The following is a 23,393-nucleotide window of genomic DNA, read 5'->3' as shown; positions in this document are numbered from 1 at the left end:
CTACCAAAATCTTTCAGAGAACCTTCATTTTTAGTTATCATTGATTCTAGAGTCTTGTGGTTTCAAACTCTCTTTGACATTTCTCATTTTGTGGTGAACATTGGTTGTGAAGAACTTAGTTAAAATTCAAGAAACTTTTAATGAATAATCAATTAATTTAAAGTAAGCCCGTTGAAGGTCCACTTTTACCTTCTCTATTCTTCCTAAGAAATAATTATCCTCGATTAACCACAAATTGATGCATTTGCAAGACTTCTGAAGTAAGAGATATTAAAAAGAATAGAAAGAGCTTTCCAGAAAGGTCACAGTCTGTGGAGTTAGAAATCTGAAAAAAAAAAAAAAAAAAAAAAGTAACGGGAGACAAAAGCTCTCTGAGGAAACTAACACTAGTATTATTAAAGCGGACATATTGGCGTCAACTCAAGACAAAAAGCCAGAATATAATGGCGCTCAAGAGGGTAGATTGCTGTCCTGCTTTACCAGCAAGGTGGTGGCTTTGTCATTCATTCCACAAAGCTCCATTCTTCTAGATGTTCTTTTATCTTTAAAGAACTTAGTTGCTAATAATTCCACACTTTTTTCTTGAAAGTTAATTGTGTGGGAACCAACTCTAGTCTGGCTAGATCTTGACTTCGCCACCATAAGTGCTGCTACAAGCAAAGCGTGGGAGACCAGAGTTTTGGCTTGCCTATCCGTTGGTTGTGTCCAGTTTGAATAGATTCTTTAAAAAAAATAACGTAATTTTGACAGTAAACTGAAATTTGTTTTTCATATTTTAAATACCCATAACTTTTGAAAAACCTAACCGATTTCAAAAAACTTTTTTCTTTTTTTTTTAGGAGCTCAAATACTATAAAAATATGCAACAAAAAATATAACGTTCCATTTGAAAAACAAAAGTGGGATGCTGTATCTCGAGATACAGGGGTTTAAAAAATGGGCCAATCACTTAAAATAAACTAGACTAAAAATGATTAAATACGTGTTTTTTATTTTTTCGAAATTTCCCGCCGTTAAAAAAAAAAGTGAGTGGAGCATATAACTTTGGTCACCCTGTACATAAACTATCTGTGGGGAAAAACTAGGACGGTAACTTCTTTGTTTTTTACAGCATTTTCATTTAGAAGTTCACAAAGTGCAGAAAGTGTTTGTGACAGATAGTTTGTCAATATATCTTGAAAATAAAACTCCACGGCACAAACTTTATTTTACTTTTGACTTTTTCCCCTGATAAGGAGGATGGTGGGCTAAAATTCCTCTCCCTGAGGACCATGAGCTCACCTTAAAGAGATTAAGATTAGCTGGCATCCTCGGATAACGCTATTGTACGGATGAAGGCGTAAAAACCTGGTTATCCTGGACTTCTTACTTTTACGTGGTGCAGACGCCTTCGTGACAGATCCACTTAGTCTTCCTTGAAAGTGTTAGATAGTACCAACTGAGGATCGAAAGAGAGGCTACTAAGGAAACTATAATCTACAAATACATCTACATTTTCCCAGATAAATTAAACAAGGGCAGTGCTGTAGGAGTGGAGTAGGCCTTAATCGTAGCTTCAGAATAAAGTCTGGTTACTTTTAAACATAACTTTAAAGTTGGTACGAAATTGGTGTACTTAGGCGGAGCCACAGTAGATATTCCACATGGATGCAAGAATAATTGTTTGTATTAAGTAATGAAATCAAATATGTACGTAGTTCATATTTTTAGGAGAAAGATTCCCAATTATTCTAGCGTATAATAGCAGAACATTTAGTCCAAATAATATAACAATCTAACTCACAAAATAAATTTAGAAAATAGTAAAATTGCAGGACGCTGACTTTTTTTTATACTTTGAAATAAATTTGCTGTAAAACGTTTTTTGACAACTGGACGTAGCACTTTACTGTGTAGATTCTGCTCGTTTTAGAGATTGATGCCATCTACAATTTCCTCTAAACTAATAATAATTACTTGAAGATCAGTCAATTTTATTTGAAGCCTTTTTTTTTTTCTGTTAGGTATAGGTTGACCTAGTAAGGTCGAAACGATCTAAATAATTTGCTAGATTGTAGTAGGTGTCATTAATAAAACCCAATCATGTAGCTGAACTCTCCATTGTTGTTTGCTATCTGTCGGACCATTTTAGTGTGATAACAATAATAAATTCAGTGTACTTACATGTCATCATACCACCAATATTGTAATATATGAACTGATCTTCCACACGTGCACACGCAAAAAGTGACTACGTAACGGATTGCGGTCAACCATTTTACCCACAAGAACTACCTGCTGGCGTTGAGTGTCTTCTTATTATCTGTTAAGATAATTTCTTCTTCATTCAGATGATTGATGAGTGTCAGGTGAATTTGAATATTATTTTCATGTCCAAGAATCTATCTACGGTATAATTTTTCTGATAATAAAGTAAAAAAGAGCAAACTCTAAAAGCGGTATCGAGCAGTTTGATGGCGATGTACCATCTTTTTTTTTAATTGTTATCACTTTTTTTGACATAGCAAACTACTCAGTAAAACAGAGTGTGTAAGAGCACGGAATTTCATACGAATAATCTGTTGTATACTGTGGGAATTATAAGGGCCCGATTTCACAGCAAGACCATGACCCAAAAAAATTTCAACACACAATATCTTCTCAACTAATAGATCTGTACTCAAGAAAACTATAGCATACTACTCAGTAAAACAGAGTGTGTAAGAGCACAAAATTTCAAACGAATAATCTGTTGTTTACTGTAGGAGTTGTAAGGGTCCCATTTCACAGCAAAACCATGGCCCAAAAAAATTTCAACACCCAATATCTTCTCAACTAATAGATCTGTACTCAAGAAAACTATAGCATACTACTCAGTAAAACAGAGTGTGTAAGAGCACGGAATTTCATACGAATAATCTGTTGTTTACTGTGGGAGTTGTAAGGGTCCCATTTCACAGCAAAACCATGACCCAAAAAAATTTCAATATCTTCTCAACTAATAAATCTGTACTCAATAAAACTATAGCATACTACTCAGTAAAACAGAGTGTGTAAGAGCACGGAATTTCATACGAATAATCTGTTGTTTACTGTGGGAATTATAAGGGCCCGATTTCACAGCAAGACCATGACCCAAAAAAATTTCAACACTCAATATCTTCTCAACTAATAGATCTGTACTCAAGAAAACTATAGCATACTACTCAGTAAAACCGAGTGTGTAAGAGCACAGAATTTCATACGAAAAATCTGTTGTTTACTGTGGGAATTATAAGGGCCCGATTTCAAGCAAGACCATGACCCAAAAAAATTTCAACACTCAATATTTTCTCAACTAATAAATCTGTACTCAATAAAACTATAGCATACTACTCAGTAAAACAAAGTGTGTAAGAGCACGGAATTTCATACGAATAATCTGTTGTTTACTGTGGGAGTTGTAAGGGTCCCATTTCACAGAAAAAACCATGACCCAAAAAAATTTCAACACTCAATATCTACTCAACTAATGGATCTGTACTCAAGAAAACTATAGTATACTACTCAGTAAAACAGAGTATGTAAGAGCACAGAATTTCTTACGAATAATCTGTTGTTTACTGTGGGAGTTATAAGGGCCCGATTTGACAGCAAAACTATGACCCAAAAAAATTTCAACACTCAATATCTTCTCAACTAATAGATCTGTACTCAAGAAAACTATAGTATACTACTCAGTAAAACAGAGTGTGTAAGAGCACAAAATTTCATACGAATAATCTGTTGTTTACTGTGGGAGTTATAAGGGCCCCATTTCACAGCAAAACCATGACCCAAAAAAATTTTAACACTCAAAATCTTCTCAACTAATAGATCTGTACTCAAGAAAACTATAGCATACTACTCAGTAAAACAGAGTGTGTAGGAGCACGGAATTTCATACGAATAATCTGTTGTTTACTGTGGGAGTTGTAAGGGCCCCATTTCACAACAAAACCATGACCCAAAAAAATTTCAACTCTCAATACCTTCTCAACTAATAGATCTGTACTCAAGAAAACTATAGCATACTACTCAGTAAAACAGAGTGTGTAAGAGCACGGAATTTCATACGAATAATCTATTGTTTACTGTGGGAATTATAAGGGCCCGATTTCACAGCAAGACCATGACCCAAAAAAATTTCAACACTCAATATCTTCTCAACTAATAGATCTGTACTCAAGAAAACTATAGCATACTACTCAGTAAAACAGAGTGTATAAGAGCACGGAATTTCATACGAATAATCTGTTGTTTACTGTGGGAGTTGTAAGGGTCCCATTTCACAGCAAAACCATGACCCAAAAAAATTTAAACACTCAATATCTTCTCAACTAATAGATCTGTACTCAAGAAAACTATAGCATACTACTCAGTAAAACAGAGTGTGTAAGAGCACGGAATTTCATACGAATAATCTGTTGTTTACTGTGGGAGTTATAAGGGCCTGATTTCACAGCAAAACCATGACCCAAAAAAATTTCAACACTCAATATCTTCTCAACTAATAGATCTGTACTCAAGAAAACTATAGTATACTACTCAGTAAAACAGAGTATGTAAAAGCACAGAATTTCTTACGAATAATCTGTTGTTTACTGTGGGAGTTATAAGGGCCCGATTTGACAGCAAAACCATGACCCAAAAAAATTTCAACACTCTATATCTTCTCAACTAATAGATCTGTACTCAAGAAAACTATAGTATACTACTCAGTAAAACAGAGTGTGTAAGAGCACAAAATTTCATACGAATAATCTGTTGTTTACTGTGGGAGTTATAAGGGCCCCATTTCACAGCAAAACCATGACCCAAAAAAATTTTAACACTCAAAATCTTCTCAACTAATAGATCTGTACTCAAGAAAACTATAGCATACTACTCAGTAAAACAGAGTGTGTAAGAGCACAAAATTTCATACGAATAATCTGTTTTTTACTGTTGGAGTTATAATGGCTCCATTTCACAGCAAAACCATGACCCAAAAAAATTTCAACTATCAATACCTTCTCAACTAATAGATCTGCACTCAAGAAAACTATAGCATACTACTCAGTAAAACAGAGTGTGTGAGAGCACAGAATTTCATACGAATAATCTGTTGTTGTCTGTGGGAATTATAAGGGCCCGATTTCACAGCAGGACCATGACCCAAAAAAATTTCAACACTCAATATCTTCACAACTAATAGATCTGTACTCAAGAAAACTATAGCATACTACTCAGTAAAGCAGAGTGTGTAAGAGCACGGAATTTCATACGAATAATCTGTTGTTTACTGTGGGAATTATAAGGGCCCGATTTCACAGCAAGACCATGACCCAAAAAAATTTCAACACTCAATATCTTCTCAACTAATAGATCTGTACTCAAGAAAACTATAGCATACTACTCTGTAAAACAGAGTGTGTAAGAGCACGGAATTTCATACGAATAATCTGTTGTTTACTGTGGGAGTTGTAAGGGTCCCATTTCACAGCAAAACCATGACCCAAAAAAATTTAAACACTCAATATCTTCTCAACTAATAGATCTGTACTCAAGAAAACTATAGCATACTACTCAGTAAAACAGAGTGTGTAAGAGCACGGAATTTCATACGAATAATCTGTTGTTTACTGTGGGAGTTATAAGGGCCTGATTTCACAGCAAAACCATGACCCAAAAAAATTTCAACACTCAATATCTTCTCAACTAATAGATCTGTACTCAAGAAAACTATAGCATACTACTCTGTAAAACAGAGTGTGTAAGAGCACGGAATTTCATACGAATAATCTGTTGTTTACTGTGGGAGTTGTAAGGGTCCCATTTCACAGCAAAACCATGACCCAAAAAAATTTCAACTATCAATACCTTCTCAACTAATAGATCTGCACTCAAGAAAACTATAGCATACTACTCAGTAAAACAGAGTGTGTGAGAGCACAGAATTTCATACGAATAATCTGTTGTTGTCTGTGGGAATTATAAGGGCCCGATTTCACAGCAGGACCATGACCCAAAAAAATTTCAACACTCAATATCTTCACAACTAATAGATCTGTACTCAAGAAAACTATAGCATACTACTCAGTAAAACAGAGTGTGTAAGAGCACGGAATTTCATACGAATAATCTGTTGTTTACTGTGGGAGTTATAAGGGCCTGATTTCACAGCAAAACCATGACCCAAAAAAATTTCAACACTCAATATCTTCTCAACTAATAGATCTGTACTCAAGAAAACTATAGTATACTACTCAGTAAAACAGAGTATGTAAAAGCACAGAATTTCTTACGAATAATCTGTTGTTTACTGTGGGAGTTATAAGGGCCCGATTTGACAGCAAAACCATGACCCAAAAAAATTTCAACACTCTATATCTTCTCAACTAATAGATCTGTACTCAAGAAAACTATAGTATACTACTCAGTAAAACAGAGTGTGTAAGAGCACAAAATTTCATACGAATAATCTGTTGTTTACTGTGGGAGTTATAAGGGCCCCATTTCACAGCAAAACCATGACCCAAAAAAATTTTAACACTCAAAATCTTCTCAACTAATAGATCTGTACTCAAGAAAACTATAGCATATTACTCAGTAAAACAGAGTGTGTAAGAGCACAAAATTTCATACGAATAATCTGTTTTTTACTGTTGGAGTTATAATGGCTCCATTTCACAGCAAAACCATGACCCAAAAAAATTTCAACTATCAATACCTTCTCAACTAATAGATCTGCACTCAAGAAAACTATAGCATACTACTCAGTAAAACAGAGTGTGTGAGAGCACAGAATTTCATACGAATAATCTGTTGTTGTCTGTGGGAATTATAAGGGCCCGATTTCACAGCAGGACCATGACCCAAAAAAATTTCAACACTCAATATCTTCTCAACTAATAGATCTGTACTCAAGAAAACTATAGTATACTACTCAGTAAAACAGAGTATGTAAAAGCACAGAATTTCTTACGAATAATCTGTTGTTTACTGTGGGAGTTATAAGGGCCCGATTTGACAGCAAAACCATGACCCAAAAAAATTTCAACACTCTATATCTTCTCAACTAATAGATCTGTACTCAAGAAAACTATAGTATACTACTCAGTAAAACAGAGTGTGTAAGAGCACAAAATTTCATACGAATAATCTGTTGTTTACTGTGGGAGTTATAAGGGCCCCATTTCACAGCAAAACCATGACCCAAAAAAATTTTAACACTCAAAATCTTCTCAACTAATAGATCTGTACTCAAGAAAACAATAGCATATTACTCAGTAAAACAGAGTGTGTAAGAGCACAAAATTTCATACGAATAATCTGTTTTTTACTGTTGGAGTTATAATGGCTCCATTTCACAGCAAAACCATGACCCAAAAAAATTTCAACTATCAATACCTTCTCAACTAATAGATCTGCACTCAAGAAAACTATAGCATACTACTCAGTAAAACAGAGTGTGTGAGAGCACAGAATTTCATACGAATAATCTGTTGTTGTCTGTGGGAATTATAAGGGCCCGATTTCACAGCAGGACCATGACCCAAAAAAATTTCAACACTCAATATCTTCACAACTAATAGATCTGTACTCAAGAAAACTATAGCATACTACTCAGTAAAACAGAGTGTGTAAGAGCACGGAATTTCATACGAATAATCTGTTGTTTACTGTGGGAATTATAAGGGCCCGATTTCACAGCAAGACCATGACCCAAAAAAATTTCAACACTCAATATCTTCTCAACTAATAGATCTGTACTCAAGAAAACTATAGCATACTACTCAGTAAAACAGAGTGTGTAAGAGCACAAAATTTCATACGAATAATCTGTTTTTTACTGTTGGAGTTATAATGGCTCCATTTCACAGCAAAACCATGACCCAAAAAAATTTCAACTATCAATACCTTCTCAACTAATAGATCTGCACTCAAGAAAACTATAGCATACTACTCAGTAAAACAGAGTGTGTGAGAGCACAGAATTTCATACGAATAATCTGTTGTTGTCTGTGGGAATTATAAGGGCCCGATTTCACAGCAGGACCATGACCCAAAAAAATTTCAACACTCAATATCTTCTCAACTAATAGATCTGTACTCAAGAAAACTATAGTATACTACTCAGTAAAACAGAGTATGTAAAAGCACAGAATTTCTTACGAATAATCTGTTGTTTACTGTGGGAGTTATAAGGGCCCGATTTGACAGCAAAACCATGACCCAAAAAAATTTCAACACTCTATATCTTCTCAACTAATAGATCTGTACTCAAGAAAACTATAGTATACTACTCAGTAAAACAGAGTGTGTAAGAGCACAAAATTTCATACGAATAATCTGTTGTTTACTGTGGGAGTTATAAGGGCCCCATTTCACAGCAAAACCATGACCCAAAAAAATTTTAACACTCAAAATCTTCTCAACTAATAGATCTGTACTCAAGAAAACAATAGCATATTACTCAGTAAAACAGAGTGTGTAAGAGCACAAAATTTCATACGAATAATCTGTTTTTTACTGTTGGAGTTATAATGGCTCCATTTCACAGCAAAACCATGACCCAAAAAAATTTCAACTATCAATACCTTCTCAACTAATAGATCTGCACTCAAGAAAACTATAGCATACTACTCAGTAAAACAGAGTGTGTGAGAGCACAGAATTTCATACGAATAATCTGTTGTTGTCTGTGGGAATTATAAGGGCCCGATTTCACAGCAGGACCATGACCCAAAAAAATTTCAACACTCAATATCTTCACAACTAATAGATCTGTACTCAAGAAAACTATAGCATACTACTCAGTAAAACAGAGTGTGTAAGAGCACGGAATTTCATACGAATAATCTGTTGTTTACTGTGGGAATTATAAGGGCCCGATTTCACAGCAAGACCATGACCCAAAAAAATTTCAACACTCAATATCTTCTCAACTAATAGATCTGTACTCAAGAAAACTATAGCATACTACTCAGTAAAACAGAGTGTGTAAGAGCACGGAATTTCATACGAATAATCTGTTGTTTACTGTGGGAGTTATAAGGGCCTGATTTCACAGCAAAACCATGACCCAAAAAAATTTCAACACTCAATATCTTCTCAACTAATAGATCTGTACTCAAGAAAACTATAGTATACTACTCAGTAAAACAGAGTATGTAAAAGCACAGAATTTCTTACGAATAATCTGTTGTTTACTGTGGGAGTTATAAGGGCCCGATTTGACAGCAAAACCATGACCCAAAAAAATTTCAACACTCTATATCTTCTCAACTAATAGATCTGTACTCAAGAAAACTATAGTATACTACTCAGTAAAACAGAGTGTGTAAGAGCACAAAATTTCATACGAATAATCTGTTGTTTACTGTGGGAGTTATAAGGGCCCCATTTCACAGCAAAACCATGACCAAAAAAAATTTTAACACTCAAAATCTTCTCAACTAATAGATCTGTACTCAAGAAAACTATAGCATACTACTCAGTAAAACAGAGTGTGTGAGAGCACAGAATTTCATACGAATAATCTGTTGTTGTCTGTGGGAATTATAAGGGCCCGATTTCACAGCAGGACCATGACCCAAAAAAATTTCAACACTCAATATCTTCACAACTAATAGATCTGTACTCAAGAAAACTATAGCATACTACTCAGTAAAACAGAGTGTGTAAGAGCACGGAATTTCATACGAATAATCTGTTGTTTACTGTGGGAATTATAAGGGCCCGATTTCACAGCAAGACCATGACCCAAAAAAATTTCAACACTCAATATCTTCTCAACTAATAGATCTGTACTCAAGAAAACTATAGCATACTACTCTGTAAAACAGAGTGTGTAAGAGCACGGAATTTCATACGAATAATCTGTTGTTTACTGTGGGAGTTGTAAGGGTCCCATTTCACAGCAAGACCATGACCCAAAAAAATTTCAACACTCAATATCTTCTCAACTAATAGATCTGTACTCAAGAAAACTATAGCATACTACTCAGTAAAACAAAGTGTAAAAGAGCACAAAATTTCAAACGAATAATGTGTTGTTTACTGTTTGAGTTGTAAGGTTCCCATTTCACAGCAAAACCATGACCCAAAAAAATTTCAACACTCAATATCTTCTCAACTAATAGATCTGTACTCAAGAAAACTATAGCATACTACTCAGTAAAACAGAGTGTGTAAGAGCACGGAATTTCATACGAATAATCTGTTGTTTACTGTGGGAGTTATAAGGGCCTGATTTCACAGCAAAACCATGACCCAAAAAAATTTCAACACTCAATATCTTCTCAACTAATAGATCTGTACTCAAGAAAACTATAGTATACTACTCAGTAAAACAGAGTATGTAAAAGCACAGAATTTCTTACGAATAATCTGTTGTTTACTGTGGGAGTTATAAGTGCCCGATTTGACAGCAAAACCATGACCCAAAAAAATTTCAACACTCTATATCTTCTCAACTAATAGATCTGTACTCAAGAAAACTATAGTATACTACTCAGTAAAACAGAGTGTGTAAGTGCACAAAATTTCATACGAATAATCCGTTGTTTACTGTGGGAGTTACAAGGGCCCCATTTCACAGCAAAACCATGACCCAAAAAAATTTCAACTATCAATACCTTCTCAACTAATAGATCTGCACTCAAGAAAACTATAGCATACTACTCAGTAAAACAGAGTGTGTGAGAGCACAGAATTTCATAGGAATAATCTGTTGTTGTCTGTGGGAATTATAAGGGCCCGATTTCACAGCAGGACCATGACCCAAAAAAATTTCAACACTCAATATCTTCACAACTAATAGATCTGTACTCAAGAAAACTATAGCATACTACTCAGTAAAACAGAGTGTGTAAGAGCACGGAATTTCATACGAATAATCTGTTGTTTACTGTGGGAATTATAAGGGCCCGATTTCACAGCAAGACCATGACCCAAAAAAATTTCAACACTCAATATCTTCTCAACTAATAGATCTGTACTCAAGAAAACTATAGCATACTACTTAGTAAAACAGAGTGTGTAAGAGCACGGAATTTCATACGAATAATCTGTTGTTTACTGTGGGAATTATAAGGGCCCGATTTCACAGCAAGACCATGACCCAAAAAAATTTCAACACTCAATATCTTCTCAACTAATAGATCTGTACTCAAGAAAACTATAGCATACTACTCAGTAAAACAGAGTGTGTAAGAGCACGGAATTTCATACGAATAATCTGTTGTATACTGTGGGAGTTGTAAGGGTCCCATTTCACAGCAAAACCATGACCCAAAAAAATTTCAACACTCAATATCTTCTCCACTAATGGATCTGTACTCAAGAAAACTATAGCATACTACTCAGTAAATCAGAGTGTGTAAGAGCACGGAATTTCATACGAATAATCTGTTGTATACTGTGGGAGTTACAAGGGTCCCATTTCACAGCAAAACCATGACCCAAAAAAATTTCAACACTCAATATCTTCTCAACTAATAGATCTGTACTCAAGAAAAGTATACACAATAATAATAAAAAAAGGAAGTTTTTTGAAACTATGTTTTACGTCTTTTTTGACTTCAATTGCCATGATTTTACTTTTAGCTTAAGTTACTAAAGCAACCCGTAGGATTATCGCTTTTTTTTTTTTACTTATAACCTTATTTGGGGGGAAATTTATTTTTAGGGACGATCTGTGGGAGTTGGGAGTTCACGCTTGGCTCTCGATAAGTTCTAAGTTCAATGTCCTGTTTGTAAATTTGTTTTTAACTATTCTTCCCTTTTTTTTTTTTCCTAATAACAGCTATTCTGTGGAGTAGTGCATATATATTTATAGTACGCGATTGTGGGTGAGGAAACACTTTAAACAATACCCTACACTAAATGTCTCCCCTACTGGCGTTGCCCTTTTTCCAACTTGTTACCACCTACACACTAAACTCACTCTAATGTAATGTGCTATACCCACGCTAAAAAAAAAAAAATAATAATAATAATCTTGTGCAAAGTTTGAATCAGTTAGATTTTCAAATCAATGCACTTGCAGTAAGAAGTGTGTGCATTAAAGTACTTGCATATTACTAGTTAAAGTAGAACTCGCTATTTCGCAAATTATACGTATTGCTAGTTGTTTCTTTTTTTTTAATACGCTTATAAAATAACGCAGAATAGTTGTATGCATGTGATTGCAGAAATTATGTCCTATTGTAATGCTGTTTCACCTTTAAAGCACCTTACACTATCAAAACTATACTGACCTTTTCAACAAGTTCCCTATTTTAAGGTACACTTTCTCTCTGTCTGAATGCAGTAACGAGTTTCATAAAATAGTGTCACAAATGATTTTCGCAACTATTCCTTTTCCTCTTCTCTACTTCCTCAAAAAACAGGAGGAAAAAAAACGAGTCTATTCTTTCTGCAAACTAGATATTATCAAGTCTTATTGCTGCGAATGTAGTTATCGCTCTGTTCAGCACCATAAGATGCGTTCAACTATTCCATACGATTTTGTGGTAGGATTTTGGAAAACGAATTCTTCACAGAACACTTTGCTTTAATCTGACCACATCATCGTAAAATAAAAAAATTATTTGTTAGACCAGTGTTCCTGAAAATGGTTGAAAATAGAAATATAAAAAGAAAAGAATATTTGATGCAGGCACCCTTCTAGAAATCATATTTAAAACTAATTTGAAGTAACCCCACTTGTTGAAGTATCTTAAAATTTGAGCAACTTCTCAGTCCATGTATCCACTTGTTAGAACGGTGCATTTTGTACCACAGTATTAACCTCAACCATACAAGTGGCTCCATTGTGGATAAAATGTGATAACGCAAGTTAACAACTGGTTGGCCATTTGCCACTATTTCAACCGAAAAATCAATGAAACGATGCAAAATAAGTCAGTAGTTATGGAGTTGGATTTTCATGACTTTTCTTCAAATATATAACGTTTTAGTTTAATAACACTAATTACTGTAAAATAATAATAATAATGTTTTATTTGTAATAAAAAGAAAGTAAATACAATTAAATAAATTAAAAACATTCTGCGGCATGGAAGTTCCGTCTGCCGGAGGGTTAACGCAAAATTAATAAAGCAAAATAACCACTACATAAACAGACAGTAGAAAAATTAAATTAGACAGAAAAATAAATAAATAATAATAATAAAAATTAACAGCATAAAAAAGAAAAAAAAGATAAAAATAATAATAAAAAATGAAAAAGAAATAAAACAGAATAACTGATTCATGCTAATCTAAAGAAAATTATACATACTTTGAAAAAAGAAAAGAAAAATACATAAATAAATAAATAGAATAGAAAATAAAAGAAAATTATAATACTCTGAAAAAGGAAAATTACTGTAAAACGTTTTCCCGTGAAATGAAAATCAGAGTAATTTGAAAACATATTCCCGATGAGTTCAATTTTGAAAATACACAAGCGTGTAATATTTTCTCTGGTTTGCTGTAAACACTGTAAACAAAATTTATTGTTAACAATTTCTAATTAACTAATTAATCATTCGATAAAAGTAGCCATTTTTGAAGAACAATGAGGTAGCTTTCTTTTGAAGGATGACAAATCATGTTGAAAACAATATTCACGGAATATCTGCGTTTTGTGACGTAATATCTATAGCATGCAATAAAATCCCGTCCTATAGTTTACATAGTTAATATTAAAAGTATACTGTTACATACTTAACTTATAAACAGAGAATTATTTCCAGGAAAGTATATTTGTTTTTCAAAATAGCCATTACGGTTGACTGATACAGGATACATAAAACAATTTAGGTTGGGCTGATTATTAATTTTAAATGACTAATCAGTAATATTTGGTTTTAAAAAAACGCAACATTGAAACACTCCTGGTTCTGTTTAACTTTCATTTTCACTGTTGACAAAGTGACAAATCCACTACGAGCCGAATTCTTACTAAATAATCTTTATTCCAACCAATATTACTCAGATGTGGCAAAAGGGGAAATTCTCGGCCTTGCCAGAGATCGTTGAAACCGTATTTTCGTCAACTTGATAAGTTATTTATTTATTTTTTTACACAGCTTTGTTACAGACGTGTTGTGAGCGATGTTATGCTTTGAGATAGACAGACTGGAATGTTGAGCGTCATAAAATTCCTTATTTAGACGGGTTATCAATTGAAATTCATCTAAAGTTGAAAGGATTCTGTTCGTTCATTTTAAACATCATTTTCTTGGCTATATATAATATGAAGAACGTCCAAAATCCTGCAGCCTTAAGTGTAAACATAAGGGTATAAATAGGCTATTAAAGATTTATGAAAGAATTGACACTGTAAGCTTATCGGAACAAAGATGGCGGTACTTTTTAAATCAAGAATTTAGATATTGGTAAGCTCTGTTCAAGATTTTTGCTAGTTAAATGATGACGTAAAACGAATAGGAAGTTCCCAGCAATGTGTTGACTGCTCTAATAAAGAGACCAACTGATTTCGATGGCCATTGTTCCTGTGGATGAGACAGGTGTGCTGTCATACTATAAACTAGACAGCCATCAAAGCAATGTGCGGAAGCAGCTGGCTCTACACCAACAAAGGGAGAAGAGAAGTCGATTGTGCGTGGCCGAAAAGTTGTGGTTAATGTTTACTACTGGGATGCAAAAACAGAGTTTTTTTCATTGATTACCTTGTAAAATGATAATTGACGAATGCTATCTTCTGGATAAACTATGAATAGTGCTTCTACAGATGCTTTGGCAACTGGAAAACTTAGGAGTTTTGAAACATGATTACTGAATTACTGAACCTGAAATTTAGTAATAATTCGACAAATATTCCTGAAAAAAACAACAACTTTGAATTCCTACTGCATCAGGAAGAAGTCATGTGAAGATCCACACCAGATGTTTGCTTTAAGCGGTGCTATCGCGTTCTCTGTATGCTCACATAGTCCTAAAGGAAGAGACACTCTTTAAAAATTTTGAATTCGACTTATTTTTGAGCTTGAAAGCTCAAATTTGGGCTCGCAATATTTCCTATTGCAGAAAGAGAATTATTAAATCACAGCTTTTGATTTTAAAGCTAACACTTTTATCGTTCTATTGTTGAAATGAAGTTAAAATAGGTCTGGTGTCAACCTCGTTGAAAGAGTTACAATTGAATAGCACTACGTTATAAATTTAGGACCCTGATTGGGAATTGTAAAGATCTTACGGACGGTACTGCTGCTATAGAGACGGTCTTATTAACCTAGTTGTACTGGATGGGGCCACCGTCAGTTAATCAATTATTTGGGCCAACATTTTGGATCTTTTATCATGTGATAGACTTTCTTCTTTTTCCAATCTATCGTATATTGATAATTAATATTTCAAATTGATTTAATTGATTAGTGTAGTTTTTACTGTTTAAAGGAAACAACTGAAAACGGAAAAATCAAATAGCAACCATCGCTTTTTCGTCAGCCGAAGGCTTAATTTCAGTTTTTCATGGTTTTCTTTAAACAGTATTGTAAGATTTTCCCAGCTAAACGTAGTTTGAGGGCTTCACGCAAAACTACAACTTATTTTACTTCTCGTTCTACATTTCTGTTGTAAGTACAGGTTTAATATCATACAACTTAGAGAAATATAGCGTAGCTACAATTTTCGGAAACAAATTATCTTTAGTTCCACTGCACTCAAAGATCTACCGCTTTGGTTTTAAATTCTTTCTTGAAATTTGATTAAACGCCTCTGGTAATCTTAACGAACTTTCTAGGTTTATTCAGTGCACTGGGCGATTGAGTCGCCATGCTGCCTACTGTCCTGTTACTACTTTATTAGTTTACTGTTCTGCTCTCCGGAAACGCTTAGACGGATTTATTGGACTTGAAGCCCCGATTATCTCTCATGAGATGAGGGATGGGCGGGTAACAATGGGCATTTTAGATTGCCTGCGTTTCTTCCCCGTTTTTGGTGGAACCGTCCTTCTAATTACAATCTAATCTACCTTTACAAAAGATCCAAGTTCAAATTAAGTGTAAACCGTGCCATATATTTCTTTTATTAATTAGTTTACCATATCTGTTTGCAGGTTCTTTAAACTTTATGCCCAGAACGTTGCGTCTGTTGCGAGATGGCGGCGCTGAATTTAGACATGCATACACAACGACGCCAATGTGTTGTCCATCAAGAAGTAGCATGCTGACAGGTCTTTACATGCACAATCATGAAGTGTATACAAACAATGGTAATTGTTCTAGCCAACAATGGCAGACTACTCACGAGACAAAAACCTTTGCTACATACCTGAGCAACGCTGGATATAGAACTGGTGAGTAGTTTTAGATTTATTACCAACAGTTAACTAATTGTGGTTTAGTGTCTCGTTAATTGTTGAGAATCAGAATTTTGGCAAGAATTTTGTTATTGCAGCTGCATTGGGTAACCTTTAGTGTAGAGTTCACAGTGAAACTTTGCCATCTATGAGGGAATTTTCATTTAGTATATTGGTATAAATACGCTTAAGTGAAATATGACGTAGGTTTTTTATCCCTAACTAAATGTGAATACGTAATGGGAAGATTTACATAAAACGTTGCCAACACTCTACACATTTTACTTGCCCTTCAGTATAATTTCAATTTGAATAAAAGTTCATCCGTAGTTTGTATTTTTTATCCGAGATTTAGACTTTTGTACGGCTCACAGAAATAATGTTAAAATCGTAGTTGACGTTAAAATATGTAAGATAGTACGAGTTCTTGAAACCAAACTATGCCAACCTTTCGAACTGAATTTAGTTCTACTTCAGGACTAAAAAAACAACTGAAAGAAAGATCTGTTATTTTACAATATCAAACACCAGAACTAGTTCACCATAAAAAGTATTGGCAAGAGTTAAAAAGGAAGTAAAATCCATCGAATAGACTTTACCTCAATTCATAAACGTTATTACGGTTTTGCCTATATTTTCATAACTCAGGGGCAAATTCTTTATTCTGTTAAAATAATAATAATATTGGTGGCTCTTTATTAATATTATTTTGTGTGGTATGTGGTGGTGGTCGGTTGGTAGTGATATATGGTCGTCACAGTGTTGTTATTGCAGTAGAGGCCAAAGTTTTGTGGCGCGGTACCGATGGCGTCACTGCAAGGCCCCCCTCTAGGGGAGGGCGCCCCTCTGGAATCTCATTATTAAAGTTCTGCCACCATCCGCCTCTTCATCCGTTCATTGTTTGGTCCAGCTTTAATTCTAAAATATATATTTGTTATTTAATTGTGATCATTATTTTACTAACCAAAATAATGTCTTTTGTACCGCACTCCAATGGAAATGGTTTGGATATTGTTTTCATTAATTTTATTATCGCGTAATTGTTAGATTGAAGCATTTCGGTCCAGTTGTACGATAATACGTATTCCTTTATTTCTAAACACTGCTATCACAATATCTAGTTGCCATAATGACTGCCTATTTCAGCATCACCAGTTTTACTCTCTCGCAAATTATTGTGTCCTTCCTTTTCTTTTGCGTTGCTGCCGAAGGAGAAGTAACGCTATTGGCGAGATTATTTTTTTAATTTGCGATCAAAAATTTAAAAAAAATTAACGCAAAAAATGGGATTTTACCAATAAATCTTCTTTTTGATATTACCTTAGTTGCCGCCATTAGATTATGTACTAACGTAAGAGTTAAATGCAAAATAATGCATTGTCTGAATGCATTCTAAGCTAAGGGAAATGTCTCTCTGCATTCTTCGTTTTTTTACTGATGCTGTTGAGGAAAAACGAGTGGTTCAATTAAATGGCACAGCAGCCAAACATGTTTAATTCATGGTTCTAAGATTGATTAAAATTTAGAAAAATCATAGCTGCGACTCTGTATTATGGAACATTTTAGAATTTTCTTTAAAAATTGTACAAAAAGTTTTTAATTAGAGTTAGAATGGCCAAGTAGATTGCATGTGACATCTTAACTGTAACATTTTTCCTTGAGTTGAACCCATTAACTCTCACATAGATTTTGTAAGAGGTTCTGTATTCAAAATTTTACATTTATTTAAAATGACATCATTGAATAGTAATTCCAAGTTTTTGGGTATACTTACTTATAATATACAAAAATGAAAACACATTTATTAAGATAACGTGATTTAAAAAAAAAAAAAATCTCACTCCTTTATCGACTTAAATACATAAAATCAAAACTGCTTCCCTTCTTTTTTTTGTTTTTCTTTTTAATTTAGACATTTTAGGTGAATCGATTTATAAAAAAAACAATTTATTACCTGCAGACGACACTTCGACTGAATCAGAAAAAAAAAAGTATATGCTCAAAAAGTTGTCAAACTTTCTTTATAATCGATATTTCTAAAATAGAGGGCAGTGAAATTAAAATAAAAACAGTTTTTGGAATATTCTTAAATTTATTAATATCCTATGGAGGACTGGGTTGGGTGTGATTGAGGGGAGGGACATTGCCATATCTCTTTTTTAAAACTTTAATTATAACACCTGATATTAATATTTATAAGATTTAAATTTCTGTCTATTTTTATCTTTCCTCCAGTTCACTTCGCCTTTCCTCCTCTTGGTAAAGCTCTCTTTTTTAATTTTTAATATTATATTCTAAAAATAAAGAAGGAATGTATAATAAATGTTGAAAATTAAATATGTCGAAGTGAGTGGATGAAGAGGGGAACATGATGAATACAATAATAAAAGAGAGATGTCTTTATTAAGATGCAGAGAGATTGGAGAAGTGATGGTGCTTTACAGTAGAGAACAGAGTCATCTGTTATTTTATTTCTGGAAGTTGATGAATATACTGTCTAATTGATTGTAGGTCTATTACAATAATATGGTAAATTGGATAGACAATCGCTACTCTAAATAATCGGATCAATCGTACAAATATATTCAAGCGGAAAAACCCTCCATCTGTTAATATACAATTAATATGTAATCCAACTGGCAAATTTTTATCTTATTTATTGTTGATCAGTGGACCTTTTAACCAGGCATTCCAGTAAATTGAACATCGGTAATGAACATGCACAATCTAATAAATATATTCCCACTCTAATCGTGTAAACATTTTAATAGATGTTACATCCATCTGAATGTACACTTGACTTTGCGCGTCCGTTTGCAAAGTGGAAGAAGCGGTTATTAACTCGGTAAATTACTTGAATTATGTTATTTAAAATTGTTGGAATTGAGTAACTATCCCAATTCAACCATCAGAGATCTAAAACTACACTAGGAAAAGGCTGCAATACACATCAAGTGCATCTGCTTTTTTCAAGCAAACTTTAAAGAAGAATGCAGAAATAGAGAATTCAAAGACTGTGTCGAGAAGAGTAATTTCCAATAATTCTTTGCCTCACGATGTCAGTAATTATGGTCTCACGCGAGTTCCTGCATCTTCAAGTGTTAAATACCAATCACTTATGATCGATTATAAATTGATAAAACTTTTTTCTTTTCTGCCTTCTTTGTCATAGAACTTGGATGGCAAAATTTGGTGTTTACCAAGCATGTAGGAGTGTACACATTATTCAACAATAATCAACATAATATCTGATCTCTTTCTATTGCTGCATCAAGAGCGTGGTGTTACCACAGCAATATGTGTACATCTTGCAGAATAGAATAGAATAAATCTTTACTTATTATATAAATATGTAAAAATAAATAAATATACGAAGTACAATGTACAAAACATTGTAACCTGCATAATAAGTGCCAGTAGAAAGGTTAAGATGTAGGATATGAATGCAGGGAAAAAGGAAGGAAAAACCTGCAGTTACTCGTACATCTTTCACATTGCAAACTCTACAATTAGGTTGTACTAATTCGAACTCTGTGCCTATATTCTCCAGGAACAGAGCAAGGTTCATTCTCAGTCGGTCCTTTTCATATTAATGGAAAGCCTAACACGATAATTTAAAACGAAGGAGTTTAATTGAATGGAAAGATTAGGAAATTCTTTTAGAAATCTCGGCAGACTTAGTTTAAGGCTGGTAGTTGCTAATAATAACAATAAAAAAAAAAATAACGCAAAAGTTATGTGATGGAATGATTTATTAATTGTATAATAGGTTGTTCAGCCTTGAGATCTCCTGCGAGACACAGACAGACGGATAGGGGGGAAGCGGTAAGTCGGTCGGACAGATTACTGAACATTTTAATAATGCACCGCCTCCATCATCATATTTAGCGCGGGACATTCACCTTCACGGAATAATGAATAACAAAAGGCAGCGATCTGTTTGCGCCGCATACGTTTCTATATTTGCACTGCCTCCACAGCATTCTTTGCAAATAGTGCTAGTTTATTTGCTTAAAAATCATGGTTTTAAGTTTTAATGAAACTAGGTAAAAATATTTTCAAATAGAGAATTGGGTTTTATAAATTTTCCATCGTGATTCAGCAATAGTTCCGTGACTATATAAAACTATCGTTGAAGCGGCCGTTGTAATAATTAATGTTGCCCCAAGGGTTGTTGTACACTCAGAGCATATACTTGGCTATCGACCTCTTTCTCCATTATTAATCTGATTGCACAAGGGAAGCAAGAAAAGAAAACAAAAGAAGCTGGAGCAGTTTGCGAGCGTGTAACCTCAATTTATTTTGCCTAAATGGCGCAGCCAGCCATTTATAAAGTTTGGGCAGCCCGTGTTCATGCCAATGGCACAGAGTGACACCCACTGGCCAACCAACTCGGACAACAGGCCAGCTGCCTGCTCTCTGTCCGATATATTTGGCAACCTTCTCTGCCCGACCTCGGCCCTTTAACTTTCACGTTTTATCTCATTTTCTGCACACTCATTTCAAATCTATCTGAAATTCTAGTTTTATGTAATATTACGGTTTAAATAAATTCTTTTAAAGAACACCCACCCTTGATTTTCTTTTATTACTCTTAAGTTTTCACCTTGCAAGTAACAACTTGCAAGCAGAATACTATAATTGATACCCACAATGTTCTACTGTTACTGAAGTCAATGGAAGGATACAAAAATTGCGATCTACGGCTAAATAACGGGAAGTAGAGTTCACAATTGCTAATAAGGCTCAGAATTGGAGCTAATTGGAGCTTCAGAATAATTAAATAGTTGAATATATAGCTGAACTTAGAGACTGTATTGCAAAGAAAAGGGTCATCGTTGCATGAATTATAGAAACATAGTATCGCCACTAGCAAAAAGGCAAGAAAGCAATGTCGGTGCTGAAACTTATTCAAAAAAAGGACTTTGACCAGAAAAAGATTCAAAATATAATTACATCAGAGCGGAAATGTGAGCTGTAAATAGAAAGCAACAGAACTACTTCTGAGCAACAACAAGATGGGGGTTCTGGAGCTGCTGCAAGAGATTGAAGGTTAGGCTTTCAAACAGTTCACATTTGGCATCTGATGCTGCATACTCAGAAACAGCTGACCTGGTACGACTATATTTTGTGGAAAAGTCTTTCACAGATACTCTCAGACGTCTGGTTTGAATCCTTGGTAGGAAGTGTGATAATAGAGAAGGAAACATCCATTTATCTCGTAATGAATTGCCTGAATGGATGTGGAGATGAGGTTTAAGTCCTTGATGTCCTCCTTAAGATTATTTGTCGGGACAGTTAGGAAATCTTAGGCAGCTCAAGAAAGAACTTGCTTTTTGCTTTTCTTTAACGTAATTTTTCCCATCCTATCCACAAACCAACAATAATAATTTCCCCCCGGAAAAATACTACGTACTTACAACATAATAAAAGAAGCAGTATAAAGGTGCAAGGCTAAAGGATTAACGAAATGAATACCAACAATGGAGAAACTGACCAGTCTTAAGTTTGGAACAGAGAGAAATTAAAATTTTTTGAGTGAGCCATACTTATCTAGCATAACAGGAAATGCTAGAATGGGTATTGCAGGAAGTTTTAAAAAAGTGTGTGTTCCGTTCTTCTATTATATCATAGCAAGACGGTAATAATTTTTCGCTTCTGTTAACTAATTGCACATTTTTACTTTTATATTTCATTTTCATCTCTAACACATCGATTGCTATTATCGTTATTATTGCATCGTATTCATCCTTTGTTTAGTAGGTTTTTTTTTGTGGATTTTTAATACCCGGAGATAACTTTACTCAGCTTGAAGGTTATTTGGTTGTTACGTCTGTTATTTCCTTTCTAAATGAATGTGTCTCTGTGTTACTGGATGAAACGTAACTATACAAACTGCCAACTCATCGGTTAAATGTTTAAATTACAATGATTGCTTAAAACGCTAAAAGAACGTATAATTTATTTTAGTAAGATTTTTTCAATATTCTGAGAACTGCTGAATTGAAATGAACTAGACATTGCACCAATCAGAAGTAGTAAAGTTTACAGGCTTGAAAATGTCCTAGATTTTTTAAAGTAACTTCATTGAGAAATGATTTTAATTGTGGAAGAAAGCGATAATAATTAAAGAAAAAGTTTTTAAAAAACAAGGCCATATTGGAAAATAAATAAAACAGGGTTTTTGAGAAGATCTTATTCTCTAGAATGACCAATCTTTGTTTATGAAAAATTAGAGCTTTAAACTCCGCTATTCCAGAAGATTCCAGAAGAATTACCAGAAGATAGCGTTACAGCAGTTGGAAGAGGAAGAAATGTCGTTTGCTGAAGAAGGTATCTCCTTCCGAGAAGTCAATGGTCGTTGGAGCTGTAACCATTACCTTCGGGGTTTCGATTGAGGAAATAACGACATGAGAAAGGCAACCACACTGTTCTGGAAATGGACGCCCTTGGTCAAGCCATCTCGCGAAGATCGTCACCTCCGAAATATGAGTTTAAGAGGAGAGGTTTTTTGCCCTTACTTAAGAGGAATAGATTAACGACTAGCGATGCTGCCCATGCGAACAGTTTACCGTTTTTCAGTACGTGTAGTCTTTATTCGTACCATCAATGTAGTAGAAAGGCTACCTTTGACAGGACTTCATAAAGCAGCTAGACTCCAGTAGCATCAAGAAAGCCTGTAAACTTTACTACTTCTGATTGGTGCAATGTCTAGTTCATTTCAATTCAGCAATACCTTTAGTGACAGGACCCGGTATTGTCTGCGTTGAAGTAATCGGAAATTGACAGCAAGAAGGATATTATCCGTATCGAATCAGTGAATAATACATAATGATGATACGATACGACCATTGGAATGCATGACATTTTATGTCAGTTATCCCACTTTGCAAAGCCGTGAATAGTAATCATTAACTTGAATTTTCATAATGATTGCAAGCATCAAAAACCTGCTGAGGATCTGTTCTGAATTCTTAGATTGTTTTAAAAGGATGTAAATCGAAGGTTAAAGATGTGCGATTTTGTATCAGCGATCCTGGCACAGCTCACATCCAAACCAACCAAGTGTGCGTATGATCGCTTTTGAATAGAAATCTAA

At 34.3% G+C, this 23,393-nt stretch overlaps 1 protein-coding gene across 2 annotated transcripts in view; it reads left to right on the top strand.

The window, feature by feature from the left end:
• Positions 1-23,393, top strand: part of LOC141454146 (extracellular sulfatase SULF-1 homolog) — a 138,629-nt gene that overhangs the window by 76,202 nt on the left and 39,034 nt on the right. For both annotated transcript variants that reach the window (XM_074128067.1, XM_074128060.1), the window contains exon 3: positions 16,052-16,291. In XM_074128067.1, the coding sequence (XP_073984168.1) occupies positions 16,052-16,291 (240 nt within the window). The remainder of the gene's footprint in view (positions 1-16,051; positions 16,292-23,393) is intronic.

Source organism: Rhodnius prolixus, unplaced genomic scaffold (assembly GCF_049639745.1).
Source record: "Rhodnius prolixus isolate KJV_2025 unplaced genomic scaffold, Rpr scaffold_1, whole genome shotgun sequence".
NCBI classification, from domain to species: domain Eukaryota; kingdom Metazoa; phylum Arthropoda; class Insecta; order Hemiptera; family Reduviidae; genus Rhodnius; species Rhodnius prolixus.
Note: the sequence above shows the minus strand (reverse complement) of the source record. Positions and strands in the feature narration are given on the sequence as shown.